This window comes from Mastigoproctus giganteus, chromosome 10 (assembly GCF_048544385.1).
Source record: "Mastigoproctus giganteus isolate SK-2022 chromosome 10, ASM4854438v1, whole genome shotgun sequence".
Classification (NCBI taxonomy): Eukaryota; Metazoa; Arthropoda; class Arachnida; order Uropygi; family Thelyphonidae; genus Mastigoproctus; species Mastigoproctus giganteus.
In genome coordinates, this window is record NC_143584.1 from 3,218,794 (window position 1) to 3,236,741 (window position 17,948).

General features: G+C 35.4%; 1 protein-coding gene across 1 annotated transcript in view; it reads left to right on the forward strand.

Moving 5' to 3' along the window:
* LOC150078633 (solute carrier family 12 member 4-like) overlaps positions 1–17,948 on the forward strand; it is a 643,041-nt gene that overhangs the window by 361,372 nt on the left and 263,721 nt on the right. Inside the window, exon 12 of the mRNA XM_090383812.1 lies at positions 2,819–2,937. Within this exon, the coding sequence (XP_090239938.1) occupies positions 2,819–2,937 (119 nt within the window). The remainder of the gene's footprint in view (positions 1–2,818; positions 2,938–17,948) is intronic.

The following is a 17,948-nucleotide window of genomic DNA, read 5'->3' on the forward strand; positions in this document are numbered from 1 at the left end:
GGAGTACCCATAGACTGGAGATGTGAAAATGTGACCCCAATTCACAAAGGAGGATCAAAGGCTGACACAAGTAATTATAGACCTGTGAGTTTAACTTCTGTTCCAGGAAAATTAATGGAGGCACTAGTTAAAGAATCACTGCAGGATCATCTAGGCAAGACTTCAGTTATAGCTCAGACACAGCATGGTTTTGTTAAGGGGAAGTCTTACCTGACCAATTTGATTGGATACTATGATGCAGTCACAAAAGAGCTGGATGCAGGGAATAACTTTGATATTAAATACTTGGATCTTAGAAAGGCTTTTGATACTGTTGCACATGGAAGACTGCTGCACAAATTGGAGCAGTGTGGCACTGGAGGCAAATTGCTGCTATGGATAAAGGGGTGGTTAAGGTTGAGAAGACATAGAGTGGTAATCAATGGACACTGCTCATTATGGACTAATGTTATTAGTGGAGTCCCTCAGGGTTCAGTGTTGGGTCCATTATTGTTTTCTGTATTTATAAATAATATTGATGATGGTATATCAAGCTTAATGTCCAAGTTTGGAGACGATACAAAAGTTGGCAGGGTTGTTAAGGACACTACTGATGCTATGCTGCTGCAACAGGATCTGGAAAGGTTGAGCATATGGGCTGAGAGATGGCAAATGAAGTTTAACATTGACAAATGTAAAGTACTACATATGGGAAACAGCAACCCCAGAGCAACGTATCAACTCTGTGGTACTACACTGACAGTTGTAGAGAATGGAAAGGACCTGGGGTAATTGTGAAGGCAGATATGAAGTTCTCTGAACAGTGCAGATGGGCTGCAAGAGTAGCTCATGGTGTCTTGTCAATGATATACAGGAATTTTTCTAGCAGGGATAAGGAGGTGATTATTCTCTTGTATAAGGCAATGGTCAGGCCACACCTTGAGTATTGTATACGGGTCTGGAGGCCTCATTTCAAGAAGGATGTAGAGCTGATGGAACGACTACAGAGAAGAGCAACAAGATTAGTGAATGGAACAAAGGGTTGCTCTTACGAAGAAAGGCTTAAGTTTTGCAAATTACAGTGTCTGGAGACTAGGAACCGGCGAGGTGATCTGATAGAGGTGTATAAAGCCTTGAATGGTTTGAGCATGCTTAATGCTGATGGGATTCTTCCTCTTGCTCAGAATAATCACCTGAGAGGGCATAAATTCAAATTGAGGAAAGACTGATGTAGGATAGATGTGCAGAAATTTGCTTTTAGCCAGCAGTTAATTGGTTGTTGGAACAGACTTCCATCCCTTGTTGTGGAAGTTGATAGCCTAAATAAATTTAAGGCTCAGCTGGACAGGTATTTCGAACGAACGGAGAGGTGAAGTGGAAGTTTTATTTATTTATTTATTTTTTAAAATTTTTTTTTGGCTGATGCTGCATAAGTTTGCTTTCTTTCATCATATGCCTCTGCTAATGCTAATTAAACCTGATATACCTTAATCAATACCATTGATAAATATTGATTAAGGTATATCAAAACAAAAATAGGCCCAACACCAAATCCTGGGGGACTTCACCAAAAATATGTGTAAATATATAAAAACGATATGCAGTATGTGAACAAGTGCTGTGAGTGTAGATATTGTAATTGAATCCTTGGATAATCAAGCCCTGAATTTAGATAGAGATTGACTTCCCTGCTGGCAGGGATGGAAACCCCTGCCACTTTGCCTGACTGGTTTCAGATTGTGGCAGAGGCAAAGTGGTTATAAATATTCAAAATTTTAAGTTACGTATTTATTTTAATTACAGACTTAAGCATTGTTGAGCTTTGATTCTGGGAATGCTGTTTAGGTTGATATGATTATGATATCTTTGTTGATATATCAAATCTCTTCACATAGCTGACTGAGCTTTGCTAACAGAACAACCATTATTAAGCAATGAGGCAGGTTGTAGATTTGTTACCCATAGTGATTTAATGTTTATCTTTAATTTAAATTAAAGCTGTTGGGGAACAGAACAAAATAGGTCCTGCAACATATTGTTGTTTATAATTATCAAGTTAGTCCACATTTTATTTTTAAAAAATTATATAATATTTGTATTTTTTCACAAATGCATGATGTTGTGTTTATTTCACTAGTTATAACTGCTGCATGATAGAACATTCTTTCATTACATCAGATATGGGCTATTGTTTGAATAATATTTAATAATATTCAACTCGACCAAGGACTTAAAATGTAACCTTTCACTTTCAGAGATAGTCTTCTGTAGAACTGAACATTTTGCAAATACGAAAATTTTCGTTTTATAACTAATAATGGAATCAGCGCCATTCCAATATCATCTAAGCTAGGCCAGAATATGGTGCATGTTTACATTATTTGATAATATTTAAAACCATCAATGAATGGTTTTTTTGGACTCCAAAATCTATTAAAACACTTACAAAGCATCTTTAAAGGGTAATTTTAGACCATTTATTTACAGCACATTGTGTCCAGATGGTATTTCCTTATTCTTCTAAGGAATGTCATAATGTTGAGCCAAAGTAGCCAAGGTAATTTGGTATTTATTTATTTTTTGGCAAAAAATATTTACTTTTATTTGAATATTGGATGAAATTGAATTAGGCTTATTCTCAATTTAGTATATAAGTATCAGCATTCAGTTTAATTGTATCAGGATTTTCTGTTAAAATTAATTTTTTTTTTATATAGGAAGTGATTCTTAGAATATAAATACATGTTAAAACACAAATTAAATTTTGTTTTGTTTTGTTTTTCTTATTATATACATATTATTTTTTTTTCCTGTTTTTATGTCACCTTTGCTCTTTCAGATTTGGAGAAAGTATAGGTGGAGGATTGGCAGTAGCTGAATTAGCATGGCCCCATCCTTTAGTAATTGTAATTGGTTCATTGCTATCCACTATTGGTGCAGGTATTCAGTCTCTCACAGGTAATATATCATAATTAATTATTATTATCATATTAACCTGCTGATGCTATAGGAGAGGTGATTCTGACTCCTATTTTTTTATTAGTTATTTTAACACTCTAAAACAACTAAATCTGTTGTTAAAAGTTTTTTCTCTTGTTATTGTTATTTGGTTTTTTTTTTTAGGAGCATTAGCAACCGAGGCCATATTGCTCCAGGGATATGCGGTGGTCATTCCCTGACCTTTCCACATCCTCTGTATTTGGTGGTCACGGGCTCGACCCCCGGTCTAATCAAGAAGCGTGTGCTATGCACTGCTGCTCCTGCCCACCTGGCTACGGAGCACCCGTTTTTTTCTCTTGTTTTCACTATTAGTAATTCAAGAACTGTGGTATTGAATAGAATCTAAATGATCCTTATATAATTGATTTTGAAACAGTTGTTAATGGGTTAATTTTTGTATTATACATGGGGCATTCAGAGTCTGAAAGCTTTTTTTTTTTTCTCTTGAAAACATTTGAATTCACAAAAAAGATTGTTATACAAATATTGGTATATGCAACAGAAGATTTATTTGTTTACATTTGGAATTTCTGTGATTGTAAATATGACTGCTCCTATATGAATGTATTGGAGCAGTCATATTTACAATCACAGAATAATGGAGTTACAGTCACAGAATAATGGAACGCTCCAAAGAGATGCACTCCATTATTCAATATTCATTATTTAATAAGCCAAAGGGAAAACAGTGAAATTCACCACAAACTTTTTTCCACCCATAGTGGAAAGTTGTCTGTTTAAGCAAGCATTGTTTTGGTGCCAGGAGCTTAGAAATGGTTAGACTATCACTGATGAACCAAGTGATGGTAGACTCAGCACAAGCAAAATTGAAAGACTCGTGTCTTCATTAAACTAATGATTCTTGAAAATATATTTGATAATCATGAAATTGAAGAACAGTGAAATTTTAAAGTGAGTTATGTATGACCTTGATTTAAGGGGTGAGTTCCACAAAACAGTTAGACAGTCACTGGGCAGTACTAGGGACCATGCCTGCAACACCTTCAGTGTTATAGTAAAAGGAGTTACTGGTTCCTGAACAGAATTGACTGACAGACAATGAAACTTAAGTGCATCATTTGCCCCTGAAGCAAAATGAAATTTGATAAATAAATAAATTTTCTATTTATACTCTGGGATGACCACATGGTCAGAGGAGTTCATAAGACACAGAGAATATAACAAATGCACTGTATTGTAAATAAACAGTGAACAGACACAATTTGGCTTCAGTAGCCCTTGTGTTGTTAAGCTCTATACCAGCAACAACAACAACAGTGCTGTTCAGTCACGGGCTGGAACTCAAGTCACGTGTACTTATGCACCCTCATGCCTGATCACTTGGCTACGGCGGCCGATGGTGTGTTGAAAAACACCAACTTTCTCTTGAGGAAAGAAAATTTGGAACAAGCCCATTAGTCAAGGAGGTGATGGCCACCACTTTTTTGGGATTGATTTGGCATTATACTCATTGACTTCATGAGCCATGAAGAAACCAATAATGCAAGATGTTACTGCCAGTCACTGCAGAAGCTGAAAACTGAAATTTATCAGAAGTGTCATAGACTTTGATGGATAGGGTCATGTTTCATGACAATGAATCCTCTCATACAACAAGCATGTACAATGCTAAAACAGACAGAGAAAATTTTGGCTCATCTTGTGTCATCAGATTATGTGTGCAGATCTTTAAAATAACATTTATCTGGGAAAACATTAGAATGGATGCTGAATCCATGCATAAAACATAGGCTTATGGGACAGAAGCACAGTTTTTTGAGAACATTAATGTACTGGTGTTGCTGGGAATACTGCTAAATTTTCATGGCATTTATGTGGAGATGCAAATAATATTACTACTTGCATTTCTTTAACAAATCTGCATTGCACTTTCTGAATGCCCTTATTGCACACGTGTGCACGCACATTAATAAAAATAAGTGATTAACTTATTTTTAATTTTTATTAACTACATTATTTTATCCTAATTTATTTTTTTTTATCCCTTAGGCTATGAATTGAGAAACTTGGCACCACAAAATTACTGAAGCAATCACTTACTGCTCCAGTAATATTACATTTTGTAAAAATAAAATAACAAGGAATTAAAAAAAAAGCACATAATATTTACAAGTTGGTTTTTTTTATACTTTTTTAGGAATAAAAATAGACTTTTAGTTTCTCTCCCTCCTTATGTGATCAGCACCAAACACTTTCCCACTGCTGATAGCTGCACAAAAATTTTCCATAACTACTATTGCCTTGAAATCAAATGCAAAAAAAAAAAAAAAAAAAAAAAAACACCCACTTCTGAGATTGTTACATTTTATTTAGCATATGGAGTCTGGATAATAATATTTTGGAATGTAATGCAGGTGTCAGTTTATCCAGCAAATTTGAGATAATGTATTATCAGTCAATTCTACTCTTGAATATTGGATGAAAGTGAAAATTGTGAATGAAATTCCCAGTAGTTATGTTTGAATGCCTTAAATACAGTAGATGCCTATTTTACATATTAAAATAACCAGCTACACAGTACATAATTAGAAAGGCAAGAGTAATAAATACAGCCATAATATACACGTGGAAAAAGACTCCTGTGAGCCAATTTTTTTATTTTTTTTTTATTTCCAGGGAAATGCATATGATATAGCTCATACATGATATTTTTATGTAAGAAATAACTAAATTAAGTAAAAATTTAACTAATGTAAAGATTAATAAAAGTACCAATAAATATTAATTTTTAAATAAAATAAATGCATGGAATGGTAACTCTAAATTACATTACCAATAGAGTTGGAATTTCAAAAATGTGAACCAAAACACTACTCTCTCTCTTATTAACAGTTAGTAAAGGCTGCCTTCTCTATCAAAAAATTAACACAGCAGTGAGCATTCTTTCACCATTTCCTAGGATACATGTTATCCCACAAGTGCAGGGCTGGCCTTAGGCCGATTGGGGCCAATCGGGCCCAGCGCTTGGCAGAAAAAATTAAAATTGAACAAAAAAAGGAAAAAGAGAATAGATAAAAAAAAATAAAGATAAATAAAAAGAAAAAAAGACAAGGAAAATTTTTTTAAGTTAAAGAATTGATTTTAAAACTTATTTAAATTGCACGGGGCTCCTGAGTGATACCCAAAACAATGACTTTTTTTCCGTATGTTTAGGAAATATGATTAACATTTTATTAATGAGTACAAAGGACAGACAAAAATAATGCTTTTATTATTATTTATTTTTTTATTTATTTATTATTTTATTTATTTAATTTTTTAATTCATAATATCTGAAAAGTGAAGTCTGTATAATTTATAAAGGTGTGGAAATTTAGGTCATTGTCTAATTATCTCAAGACCAGTTTTTACCCATCCCTTGAAATATCAAAAGTAATTAATTTTCACACATGTATACCCCACTTTAGGTATGGGCCAGACTGTGGGATATATGTGTATGAAAATTAATTACTTTCGTGTGGCACCTGCTGTGTGGCCAAGCAGCCCTCTCGCCCCGCCGAATGCAGTGCGCATCACTATAAAGTTGTATTGTAATCGTGATGTGTTTTCATTTGAATAATTGTGCTCCTTATGTAAGTAAGTAAAATTTATATTATTCATCATTTTATTTATTGAGTTGAAGATGGAACGCAACACAAACCCAGTGGCATAACTATGCCAATGCAGCTGCATTTGATCCGAGCTTGAAAGGGGCCCCATGAAATTTGGAAGACAGATTCATTTCTCAAGACAATTCACAATTTTTATTCATAAACGAGACATTTTTTAATTTAAATATAACAAATTCTTATCAACCCAACGAATGGCCACCACCTGAGTATTGTTTAGCTGATTCCAAGCTTATAGAAATATTAGTAAATAAAAGATAGTTGTGAAATATTCAGCAACATCAGTGTCAAACATAAGTATACATCACAATCTGATTTTATTTTAGTGTTGGTGAATTTATTTTACATTTGTGTGTGTATGTGTACTCTGATTGTTGGCGTAGGGAAATATGTTTTATTTTACAATACACAAGTTTGCCGCATAAAGTCTGGTTATGGGCAGTGTTGTCATTTTTATTGCTTATCATGCTAGATTTGGCTTTCTTTTTTTTTTTTTTTTTTTTTTCTGAAATGAAAAATTGCAAGGACTAGGAATGAGTTATTACTATGCTAACAAAGAGACACATCTGAATCGCCAATCCTTTGATCCTCATATATGGCATTTTGAACCTGACCAGTTTATTGGGAAGGATCCTTCCTCCTATAATTAGCATTTATCCTGTGGTGTTCAGAGAGGAAATAAGCGATGACCAGGCAGAGTAAAGCTTCTACTTTGGTCATTACAAAGCATTAAGTTTCGTTAATGGTTTTTGAGGTTCATTTGCCATTTTCACAACATTCTACCCTTGCCTATTGCTCTGTTTCTATACAGCCAACAAGACCCGGAGTTTGTCACTGGTCATGAATAATAATCATGAATAATAACGTTTTATATGTACTATATCTGTTCTGTTTTCATTTGTGGTGAGAAAATTTGTTGCAAAGTTAATTGAAGGAGTAACTTGGGAAAAGAGTGGGAAATGAAACAAAAAAATTCAGCCAATCACAGACATTTTCATTTGCTCTATTGGCAGAAAAAAAAAAGTTCTACAGCTCTTATCAAGCATCATGTACCATTCTGTGATTCTACATTTTCAAGTGCAGTGATTCTACATTAAGTTTATCCGAACATGAAAATATTTACTCGTTACCACAATTTTTTTTTTTCCAACTTGTGATAGAAAAGGCTGAAGATGTAAGTAAATTTATTATTCCAGTTTTCGTTCACAAATTATGGATTTATAATTTGTGAATGTGGGCCATTCACAAATTATAAATGATCCATGAGATTGTCCAGTTTTGTATTGTCCAGTAAACCCTCGATTTAATGGACTAATAGGGAAGAAGGGGTGTCCATTAATGCCAAAAGTCCGTTAAATTGACTGTAACCTGGGAATGCATTTTTTATTTTTCTTAATGTAAAAAAAAAAAAGTTTTAATACAATATACAGTACTGTACAATATAAAATTGTGTTGCAATTTGGCCTTTGATTTACGGATATCAGAAACTGATTTTTACGCCGTAAATTTCACAAACGTGATATCAAGATGCCTTTTTCTAATTTCTCAATTAGCTCTAATTTCTGTGCCACATTTAAGTTCACACGCTTTCTTTTAACTCCTCTATCACTTAAAATGTAATTTTAAATTGTAAGGATTACAAAATTATTTAATAAATAAAGTCACAATTCAGAAATCACAGAAACATTCTGTATACAACCTGACTGCACGATAGCTTGAGGCAGACTGAGACTGAAACAAAGCGAGTCGGTAGACCTGCAGTTTAGTGTCCCGAGTCACGTTCAGTTCGCAAGTCACCACCTGCTCTTATCTGTTATCTGTAATCTGGGAAAACAGCTACTGTCAGTCCTCGTACACAAATTCGATCATACACAATTTATAAATTGGGAAACGATATCGTATATAACACGAACCGAATTTGTTTATGCACAATTCGCCTTTGTGTTTACAAGAAATGGCTGTCAAACGTGGAATCGCCCCAACAGAACACAACACGATAGGAATGAAGGGAAGATTCTGAAAATGTATTTGTTTTTTATATCAGTAAAGGGGAAACACGTTTCACCATAATAACATAAAAATCCACACAATTCCAGCTATCGATATTATCGCAAATGCAATTAGATCGAGTTTACTACCAGTTTATAACAGGTTCCACTAACAGAAATGCAACTGGAAATTGTTTTTATTATTTTATGGTAGTAACCCCCAGAAATGTGCTTTAGTAAAATGTGAGCTAATGAGGTGTTAATAGTGTGTCTCTGCCTTTACGGTGTTGTTTATTCAGTTGCTACACATGCACAGCTTTGTTTATGTGTATCAAGTGTGCCTCCTCATTTTGTAATTGTGCTTTATTCCCTAAAAATGAGTAAAATTCTTAAAAGGTGTGAAGAGGAACGTCCTGGTGAAGACACTGCAGATTCAGAGAAAAAAAGAAAAGCAATATCGATAGACAGAGGCGGACTGGGCCAAAAATTCTTATCCAGAAAAATTTTTAGTGGCCCCATACTAGTTTATGGCCAAAAATCACACCAGCCTCCATCGTCTTATGGCCTCTGGCCCACCGGAGTTTCCCCAGTAAGGGTTATGGCCAGTCCGGCTCTGTTGGTAGAAAAAAAAATATGAAATTGTGAAATACTTTGAGCGAAATGAAAGATCATGTGATATTGCACGTGGTACAGGCCTAAATGAGGCAATGCCGAGAATTAGAAAGAATGCAGAGAAAATAAAAAGAACTCATATCAGGAACAACTCAGTGTAACAAAGTCCATTAGATCAAGAAAAAGAATTGTAAGAGATGGAACGTCTGTTTGGATAGAAGACCAAACAAAGAACAAGTTTGCTTACGATAGAAGCAAAAGCATTAGCAATATTTTATTACGTAATAGTCATAATAAAATTCGTAAGTATTTTATTACAATTATTTATTTGTGTTTGGTAATGTTTTGGTTACAGATGTGTGTTCAATCTTGGGTGGTCAGCACTTAACCCTATTTTTCCCATAGGGCCTGTTATTTATATTGCACGATTTTGCATTACACGAGGGTTTCTAGGAACACAACTATCATGCTATACGAGGACTGACTGTATTTGAATACATTTTCAGAAAGAATAAAAAACAATTTCCTGAATTTGATTATAAAAATAAAAGTAGGTAATTATCAAAGCAATAATGTAAATAGGTAATTATTATTAATTTTTAATTAATAATAACATTGCAGTTTTGTATAACCTAAAAAAAATAATATGGTAGAGATTAATATGTACGTTACTGTATTATTATTTGTCAGGTCCATTAAATCTGAAATCCGTTATGTCAGGGTCCATTAAATCTGAAATCCGTTATGTCAGGGTCCATTAAATCAAGGATTTACTGTATATGTTACTCATTGCTGTAGATTTATTTATTTATTTTACTATTCTTTGAATTCTGTTGCAATTTGACAGAACGAATTGTAATTTTATTACTCTGGTGTCAGTAATTTTCTTTTTTTGAAAATTTGTTGAAGGATCATTTACAGATTAGAGAAAGATATAATATGAATTTTAAAAAGTTATTTTTCTTGTTTGCACTTTTTTTTTTGTGCTTATTGAACAATGAATGCGCACCTCTGAATAGAGAAGTATGCATTAATTTGCTTTTTGCACAATGCAATGCCAACTTTGTAATGATTCTGTAATAAGTGATTTCATTATTAAATGTAAGTGAATTTATTATTCCAGTTTTCATAAGTTTACATGATGGAACATTCACAAATTATGAATGGCCTATGGCATCAGCGATCGTCAAACGTTGTATAGTTTGTAATAATAATATATGTTACTAATTGCTGTAGATTTATTTTATTTTATAACTATTCTTTGTCTGCACACACAGCACAGTGGTATCACCACCATCCTTTCCTCACACCGGGTGGAAAAGGCCCGAGTTCAAATCTCTTCAGTGGTGGGCAGAGAGGGCATATGCCCTCCCATTAACCAAAATTTTGAAATGAAAGAAACAGAACGCAGGAGGTGTTCTATAAAAAAAAAAAAAATCAAAAGCCTGGTTACCATGCCCCCCTTATGTTGATACCTGGATACACCACTGAATCCCATCGATGGCGCAAGGAACTTTAATGGGCTTTTTTTCATTCCGTGGCTGAGTTAGCATTCGCATTAGTAGAGGCATATGATGCAAGAAAGCAAGCTTATGCAGCATCAGCCAAAAAAAAAAAAAAACACACTCCCATTTCACCCCTCCGTTCATTCCAAGTACCTGTCCAGTTCAGCCTTAAATTTATTTAGGCTATCAACTTCCACAACAAAGGATGGAAGTCTGTTCCACCAACCAACTACCCACTGGCTAAAGGCAAACTTCTGCACATCTATCCTACACCTGTCTTTTCTCTATTTCAATTTATACCCTCTCAAATGATTATTCTGAGTAATGAGCATTGAGCATACTCAAACCATTCAAAGCTTTATACACCACAGTCAGATCACCTCGCAGGTGTCTAGTCTCAAGACACTGTAATCTGCAAAATTTAAGCCTTTCTTCATAAGAGCAACCCTTTGTTCCATTCACTAATCTTGTTGCCCTTCTCTGTACTAGTTCCAAAAGCTCTACATCATTCTTAAAATGAGGTCTTCAGACCTGTATACAGTACTCAAGGTGTGGGCTGACCATTGCCTTATATAAGGGGATAATCACCTTCTTATCCCTGCTAGAAAAATTCCTGTATATCAATGACAAGACACTATGAGCTACTCTTGCAGACCGTCTGCACTGCTCAGAAAACTTCATATATGCCTGCACAATTACCCACAGGTCCTTTTCGTTCTCAACTCTGTCAGTGTAGTACCACAGAGTTGTTACGTCACTCTGGGGTTGCTGCTTCCCATGTGTAGTACTTTACATTTGTCAATGTTAAACTTCATTTGCCACCTCTCAGCCCATCTGCACAACTTTTCTAGATCCTGTTGCAGCAGCATACTGTCATTAGTGTCCTTAACAACCTTGCCAACTTTTGTATTGTCTCCAAACTTGGACATTAAGCTTGATATACCATCATCAATATCATTTATAAATACAGAAAACAACAATGAACCCAATACTGAACCCTGATAACATTAGTCTACGATGAGCAGTGTCCATTGATTACTACTCTCTGTCTTCTCCCACTCATCCATCCCTTTATCCATAGCAGCAATTTGCCTCCAATGCCACACTGCTCCAATTTGTGCAGCAGTTTTCCATGTGCAACAGTATAAAAACCTTTCTAAGATCCAAATATATGATATCAAAGTTATTCCCTGCATCCAGTTCCTTTGTGACCACATCATAGTATCCAATCAAATTAGTCAGGCAAGACTTCCCCTTAACAAAACCATGCTGTGTCCGAGCTATAACTGAAGTCTTGTCTAGATGATCCTGCAGTGCTTCTTTAACCAGTGCCTCCATTAATTTTCCTGGAACAGAAGTTAAACTCACAGGTCTATAATTACTTGTCAGCCTTTGATCCCCCCTTTGTGAATTGGGGTCACATTTGCACATATCCAGTCTATGGGTACCTCCCCTGAGTCCAAGGAAACTCTCATAATTATAGCTAGGGGTTTGCTTACTTCCTTTGCTGGCTCCTTTAATATAACTGGATATATCCCATCCACCCCGGGTGCCTTTTTTATGTTTATCTTCAACAATTTCTCCGCCCCTTTCCTCTCAGTTATTACAAAATCATCCAGCTCGCTGCCAGAGATTAACTTACCTCTGGCATTCCCCTCCCTGAATAACTCCTCATGGGTGAATGTAGATTCAAAATACTCATTTAGTTTGTTAGCCACCTGGACAGGATCACCAACAGTTGAACCATCAATATCCAGTGGATCAATCTGATTCATCCCTTTCCTTCTAGAGTTTACATAGGTAAAGAACCCTTTGTTATTTTTCTTTGCATCCTTTTCCAAGGATTTCTCATAATCTGCCTTTGCCTGCCTAATCTCCTTTGTGGCTTGGTTACAGACCAGCTTATATCTATCATAGGCTTCCATGTCACTCATTAATTTATATGTATCCCATGCATTTTTCTTCTCTGCCACATGTCTCATTAGTTCATCTTACATCCATTTAGGCCTAAACCTTGAACAATATTTCTTAGTTGGTATGTAAAGCCTAGTAGCTTCCAAGATAAATACTTTGAATGCTTCCCATTTTGAATTTGTTGTTGGTAACATCATCAGTCGGTCCCACCGTATAGAATTTAAATATTGTCTCAGACCACCGTAGTCACCTTTATGAAAGCAAAAACCCTTCCCTTTACCCCTGATGGTAGTTACCTCTTAGAGTAAATCCCACTTTAGCACACTGTGATCACTGTTACCTAGTGGTTCCTTTATCTGCAGATTCTTAATGTATGAAGAATCACTACTGATAATCAGATCAAGAGTATTACTCCCTCTAGTTGCCTCCTGAACATGCTGATGTATAAAACAATCATCCTATAAATCCACAAAAGCCTTGCTAGTGTGTGATTGATCAAACCACAAATTCCAGTCAATATCTGGGAAATTAAAATACCCCATTATAAGACTCTCTGATTTACTGGCCCACTCTGTTTCCCTGTAAAGTTCCTTATTATACTCATCAGAGTCATTAGGCCTAGAACACACTCCTACTCTCAATTTTGATCTCCCAATGCTTATGTCACACCAAACTGACTCGACACTGCACTGTCCAGCGATGTCGACTGGCTTCACTTCCTTGGATTTTGTGTTTCTTAACTAATAGTATAACCCCTCCTCCCTTCCTATCTTGTCTATCATTCCTGTACACATTGTACTCCCCAAATCTGCGTTCTGCATTCCTTATATCTGTTGACACCACGTCTCTGATATCCCAACAATATCTGCCTTTGATGTTCTGAGCAATACCTCAAATTCATCAAATTTATTTACCAAACTCCTAGCATTGGTGTACATGCAAGTATACATGCACCTGTTCGTATTCTTAGCTACCCTAACACAACCCATGTGTTTACTTGTGCCGCAATGACTCCCAGCAGGCTCTGAAATACCCTGCATCTTGTTTTCCAGGCTGCTGCTCATTCCAATAGAAGCAGTGCAAGAATCACTTTCACCTCTGCCAGTGGCTACTGTTAATCTATTAGTCCTTGTATCCCCCCCCAAGCTAGCAGTTTTCCGACCCACCTAACGCTGCCTCTATAACATCAGCAAACATTCTTGCACCCTTTCTATTTAAGTGTATCCCATGCCTGTAAAAGGAGTCTCTCCTGTTAACATTATTGAGGGATTAATATTGAATTTTTCAATGGGGCCCTGCCAGCATGCCCCAGTCTGGCACTGCATTTGCTAAGGCTGGCACTGCTCAAGTGCTATGTTTTTATAACCTTTATCAGTAACAAATAATTCAAAATTGTTCACTTTTTGATGCCACCCTATATTTTCAATCTATTATGAACACAACTGTGAACAATATATTTTTAAGATACAGGCAACTCTCAGTTTATGAACATTTCATTTATGATCATTTGCAATAACAAATGTCACAACTCATTCAAAATTTCTTAAAAGTTGCCAATAGATAGAGTTCCTTATAAAATGAAATGCCAAACGTATAGTGAACAAAATTGTAAGATTTAAATAAATAAACTTTTAAAAAATGTATATATTCCAATAATTAGCAGAAAATTATTATATGATAATTATACTGAACTGTTCTTGGTTAATAAAACTAATCTAGCCAGTAAAAAAAACATTGGTTCACATGCTGCGTTGCATAGAATGTTGAACTCTGATGAAGATATTGATGAGTAAAAGTTGAATACATATGTATTACAGTACATATATTTTGTTAGTACTCATTTTCTTTATTTCTATTTTGTAAGTCTTTGTTTTTAATTAAAATTAACAAGATATCATGTTTTTTTATTCTTTTCTTATTTTATTTTATGTTACATATTGTATACGATAAACTATAATGCCTATATACATTATAATAAAACATATTGTATAGACCATTCGATGTTAAGTACATGGTTTTAATGCTTTAAAATGGCTGCTAACATATGCGATACACATTGTAAAAGCTCAGGAATGCAAGATACACATAACGAACAAAACGTATAATGAACAACGTCTTGGAATGGAACTCATTCGTAAACCAAGAGTTGCCTGTATTTTAAATATTTTTTAAAAATAAAACCCCTGGAGCATGTGCATTTTCCCCTTGATCAAATTCACGTCACTTCTTTGGGTGTGGTGTATTTTTTTTCATGGGAATAAGAATTCACTTTTAAGGCTTGTGCTGCTAAGACTAGGGGAGAGGGGCACTTGTGAATATGAAACCGATGCATTCTTTGGTATCAGTATATTAGCATTAGTAGAGGCATATGATACAAGAAAGCAAGCTTATTCAGCATCAGCCAAAAAAAAAATACACCACTACTCCCATTTCACCCCTCCGTTCATTCGAAATACCTGTCCAGCTGAGCCTTAAATTTGTTTAGGCTATCAACTTCAACAACAAGTGATGGAAGTCTATTCCACAAACCAACTGCCCGCTGGCTAAAGGCAAATTTCCACACATCTATCCTTTTCTTATCTTATATGTCTGCTAGAAACAAAAGTTGACTTTGTAGAGCAGATATCATATTTTAAGGACACAAAAGGTAATGTCATATACATTGGGTACTAATGATATTAAGAGTAGAAAATCTGCAGACTTACTTAACAAGTACAGGGCAATGTTGAAAAAAAGTCACGAGTTAAGGTTAAATTTGAAAGTGTCAGCAATTCTGCCCAGACACAACAGGAGGGGGTAGATGGTGAGAACCTTGTCAATCAATTTAGCCCTGGAGAGATTGTGCAAAGGCTCATTGGGGTAGAATTTTTCTCAGCGTGTAATATGCTTGTCGACAGGAGAGACTGTTTATGCAGGGGCAGGATACAGTTAAATAGAGAGGGTACAAGAATATTTGCTGATACTATCAAAGCAGTGTTAGGTGGATCGGAAAACTCTAAGCTAGCAGTAACATACTGACTGTAATGACAGTATGTTACTGCTAGTTTAGGGGAATACACAGACTAATAGATTAACAATAACTGCAGGCAAAGGTGTAAATGAGTCTTGCACTGCTTCTATTGGAACAAGCAGCTTTGAAAGAAAGGTGCTGGAGATTAAGGACTGCTGGAATTCATCATGAAACAGATAAATACATGGGCTGTGTTACAGCAATTAAGAATAGGGAGTGTGTTATACACTAAATGATCTGATCGGAAACTGTACAGAGAAATAGAGTGGGTGAGCAAATCAAATGTCTTATAATGGGGGATTTTAACTTTCCAGATATTGACTATAACTTGTGGGGTGATCACTCACACACTAGCAAGGATTTTGTGGATTTATTGGATGACTATTTTCTACAGCAGTATGTTAAAGAGGCAACCGAGGAGAGTATTACTTATTTTCTCATTATCAGCAGTGATTAATCATGCATTAAGAATCTGCAGATAAAAGAACCACTAGGTGGCAGTGATTACAGTATTGATTGAGATTTACTTAAAGATTTAACTACCATTAAGGATAAAGGGAAAGGCTTTTGCTTTCATATAGGTGGTCTCAGACAATTTTTCAGTTCTATACAGTGGGACCAACTGATGGTGTTACCATCAGCAAATTCTAAATGGGAAGCATACAAAGAATTAATTAATAATAGAAGCTACTAGGCTTTTTATACCAACTAAGAAATACATTTCAAGGTATAAACCTAATTGAATGTCTGATGAACGTACGAGACTGAAACGCAGAAGAAAAATGCATGGGATGCATAAGAATTATCAGGCGATACATAAGCCTATAGTGGATATAATATAGTCTCTAATCAAGTCACAAAGGAGGTTAGGCAAGTTTGGCAATGGATGCAAAGGAAAACAGCAAACACTTCTTTACTTATTTAACCAATAGAATGAAGGGGATGAATCAGATTGGTCCACTTGATATTGATGGTTCAACTGTTGATGAGCCTAAGGTAGCTAAAAAATTGAATGAGTATTTTGCCTCAACATTTACACATAAGGAATTCTTTAGGGTAGAGGATGCCAGAAGTTTATTAAGCTCTAACAGAGAGCTAAATGATTTTGTAACAACTGAGAAGAAAGTGAAAGAGAAATTGTTGAATTTAAACATAAGAAAGGCACCTGGGGTGGATGGAATTATATTAAGGGAGGCAGCGAAGGAAGTAAACAAACCCTATCCATAATTATAAGAGCATCCTTGGATTCATGGGTGGTCTCCACAGACTGCAGATGTGTGAATGTATCCCCAATTCACAAAAAGTGACATGAATAATTACACACCTGTTAGTTTAACCTCTGTTCCAGGGAAATAGTGGACTCACTAGTAAAATAAATAATGCAGGATCATCTAGACTAGACTACAGTTATACTTCAGACACAGCATGGGTTTATTAAGGGGAAATCTTGTTTGACCAAATTGATTGGATACTACGATGTAATCTCAAAGGAACTGGATGCAAAAAATAATTTTGATATCATATATTTCAATTTCAGGAAAGATTTTGATACTATTGCACACGAAATATTGGTGTACAAAGTGGAATAGCATGCCATTAAATGCAAGTTGCTTCTATGAATAAAGGCATGGTTGAGTGAGCAGTGAGCGAGAAGACAGAGAGTGATAATCGGTGGACACTGCTCTTTGTGGACTTGTTATTAGTGAAGTTTCTCAGGGTTCGGTGCTGGGCCCATTGTTGTTTTGTATATTTATCAATGATATTGATGAAGGTATATCAGCCTTAATGTCCAAGTTTGCAAATGATACAAAGGTTGGCAGGGTTGTTAATGACTGTAATGACAGTATGTTACTGCAACAGGATCTAGAAAAGTTAATCAGATGGCAATTTAATTTTAACCATGACAAATGCAAAGTATTGCACACATGTAGCAGTAACCCCAGAATAATGTACCAACTATGTGGTACTACATTCAGAGTAGTGGAAAATGAAAAATACCTGGGTGTAATTGTTTAGTTGGATATGAAGTTTTCTGAGCAATGCAGACACTCTGCTAAGACAGCTCATGGGGTTTTGTCAATGATATATAAGAATTTTTCTAGTAGGGATAAGGAAGTGATTATCTCGTTGTATAAGGCAATGGTCAGGCTTCATCTTGAGTACTGCATATAGGTCTAGAGGTCTCATTTTAGGATAGATGTAGCTGCTGGAATGTGTACAGAGAAGGGCAATGAGATTGGTGAGCAGAACAAAGGTTGATGCTCTTACCAAGAAAGGCAAATTGTCTAGAGACTAGGCACCTGTGAGGTGA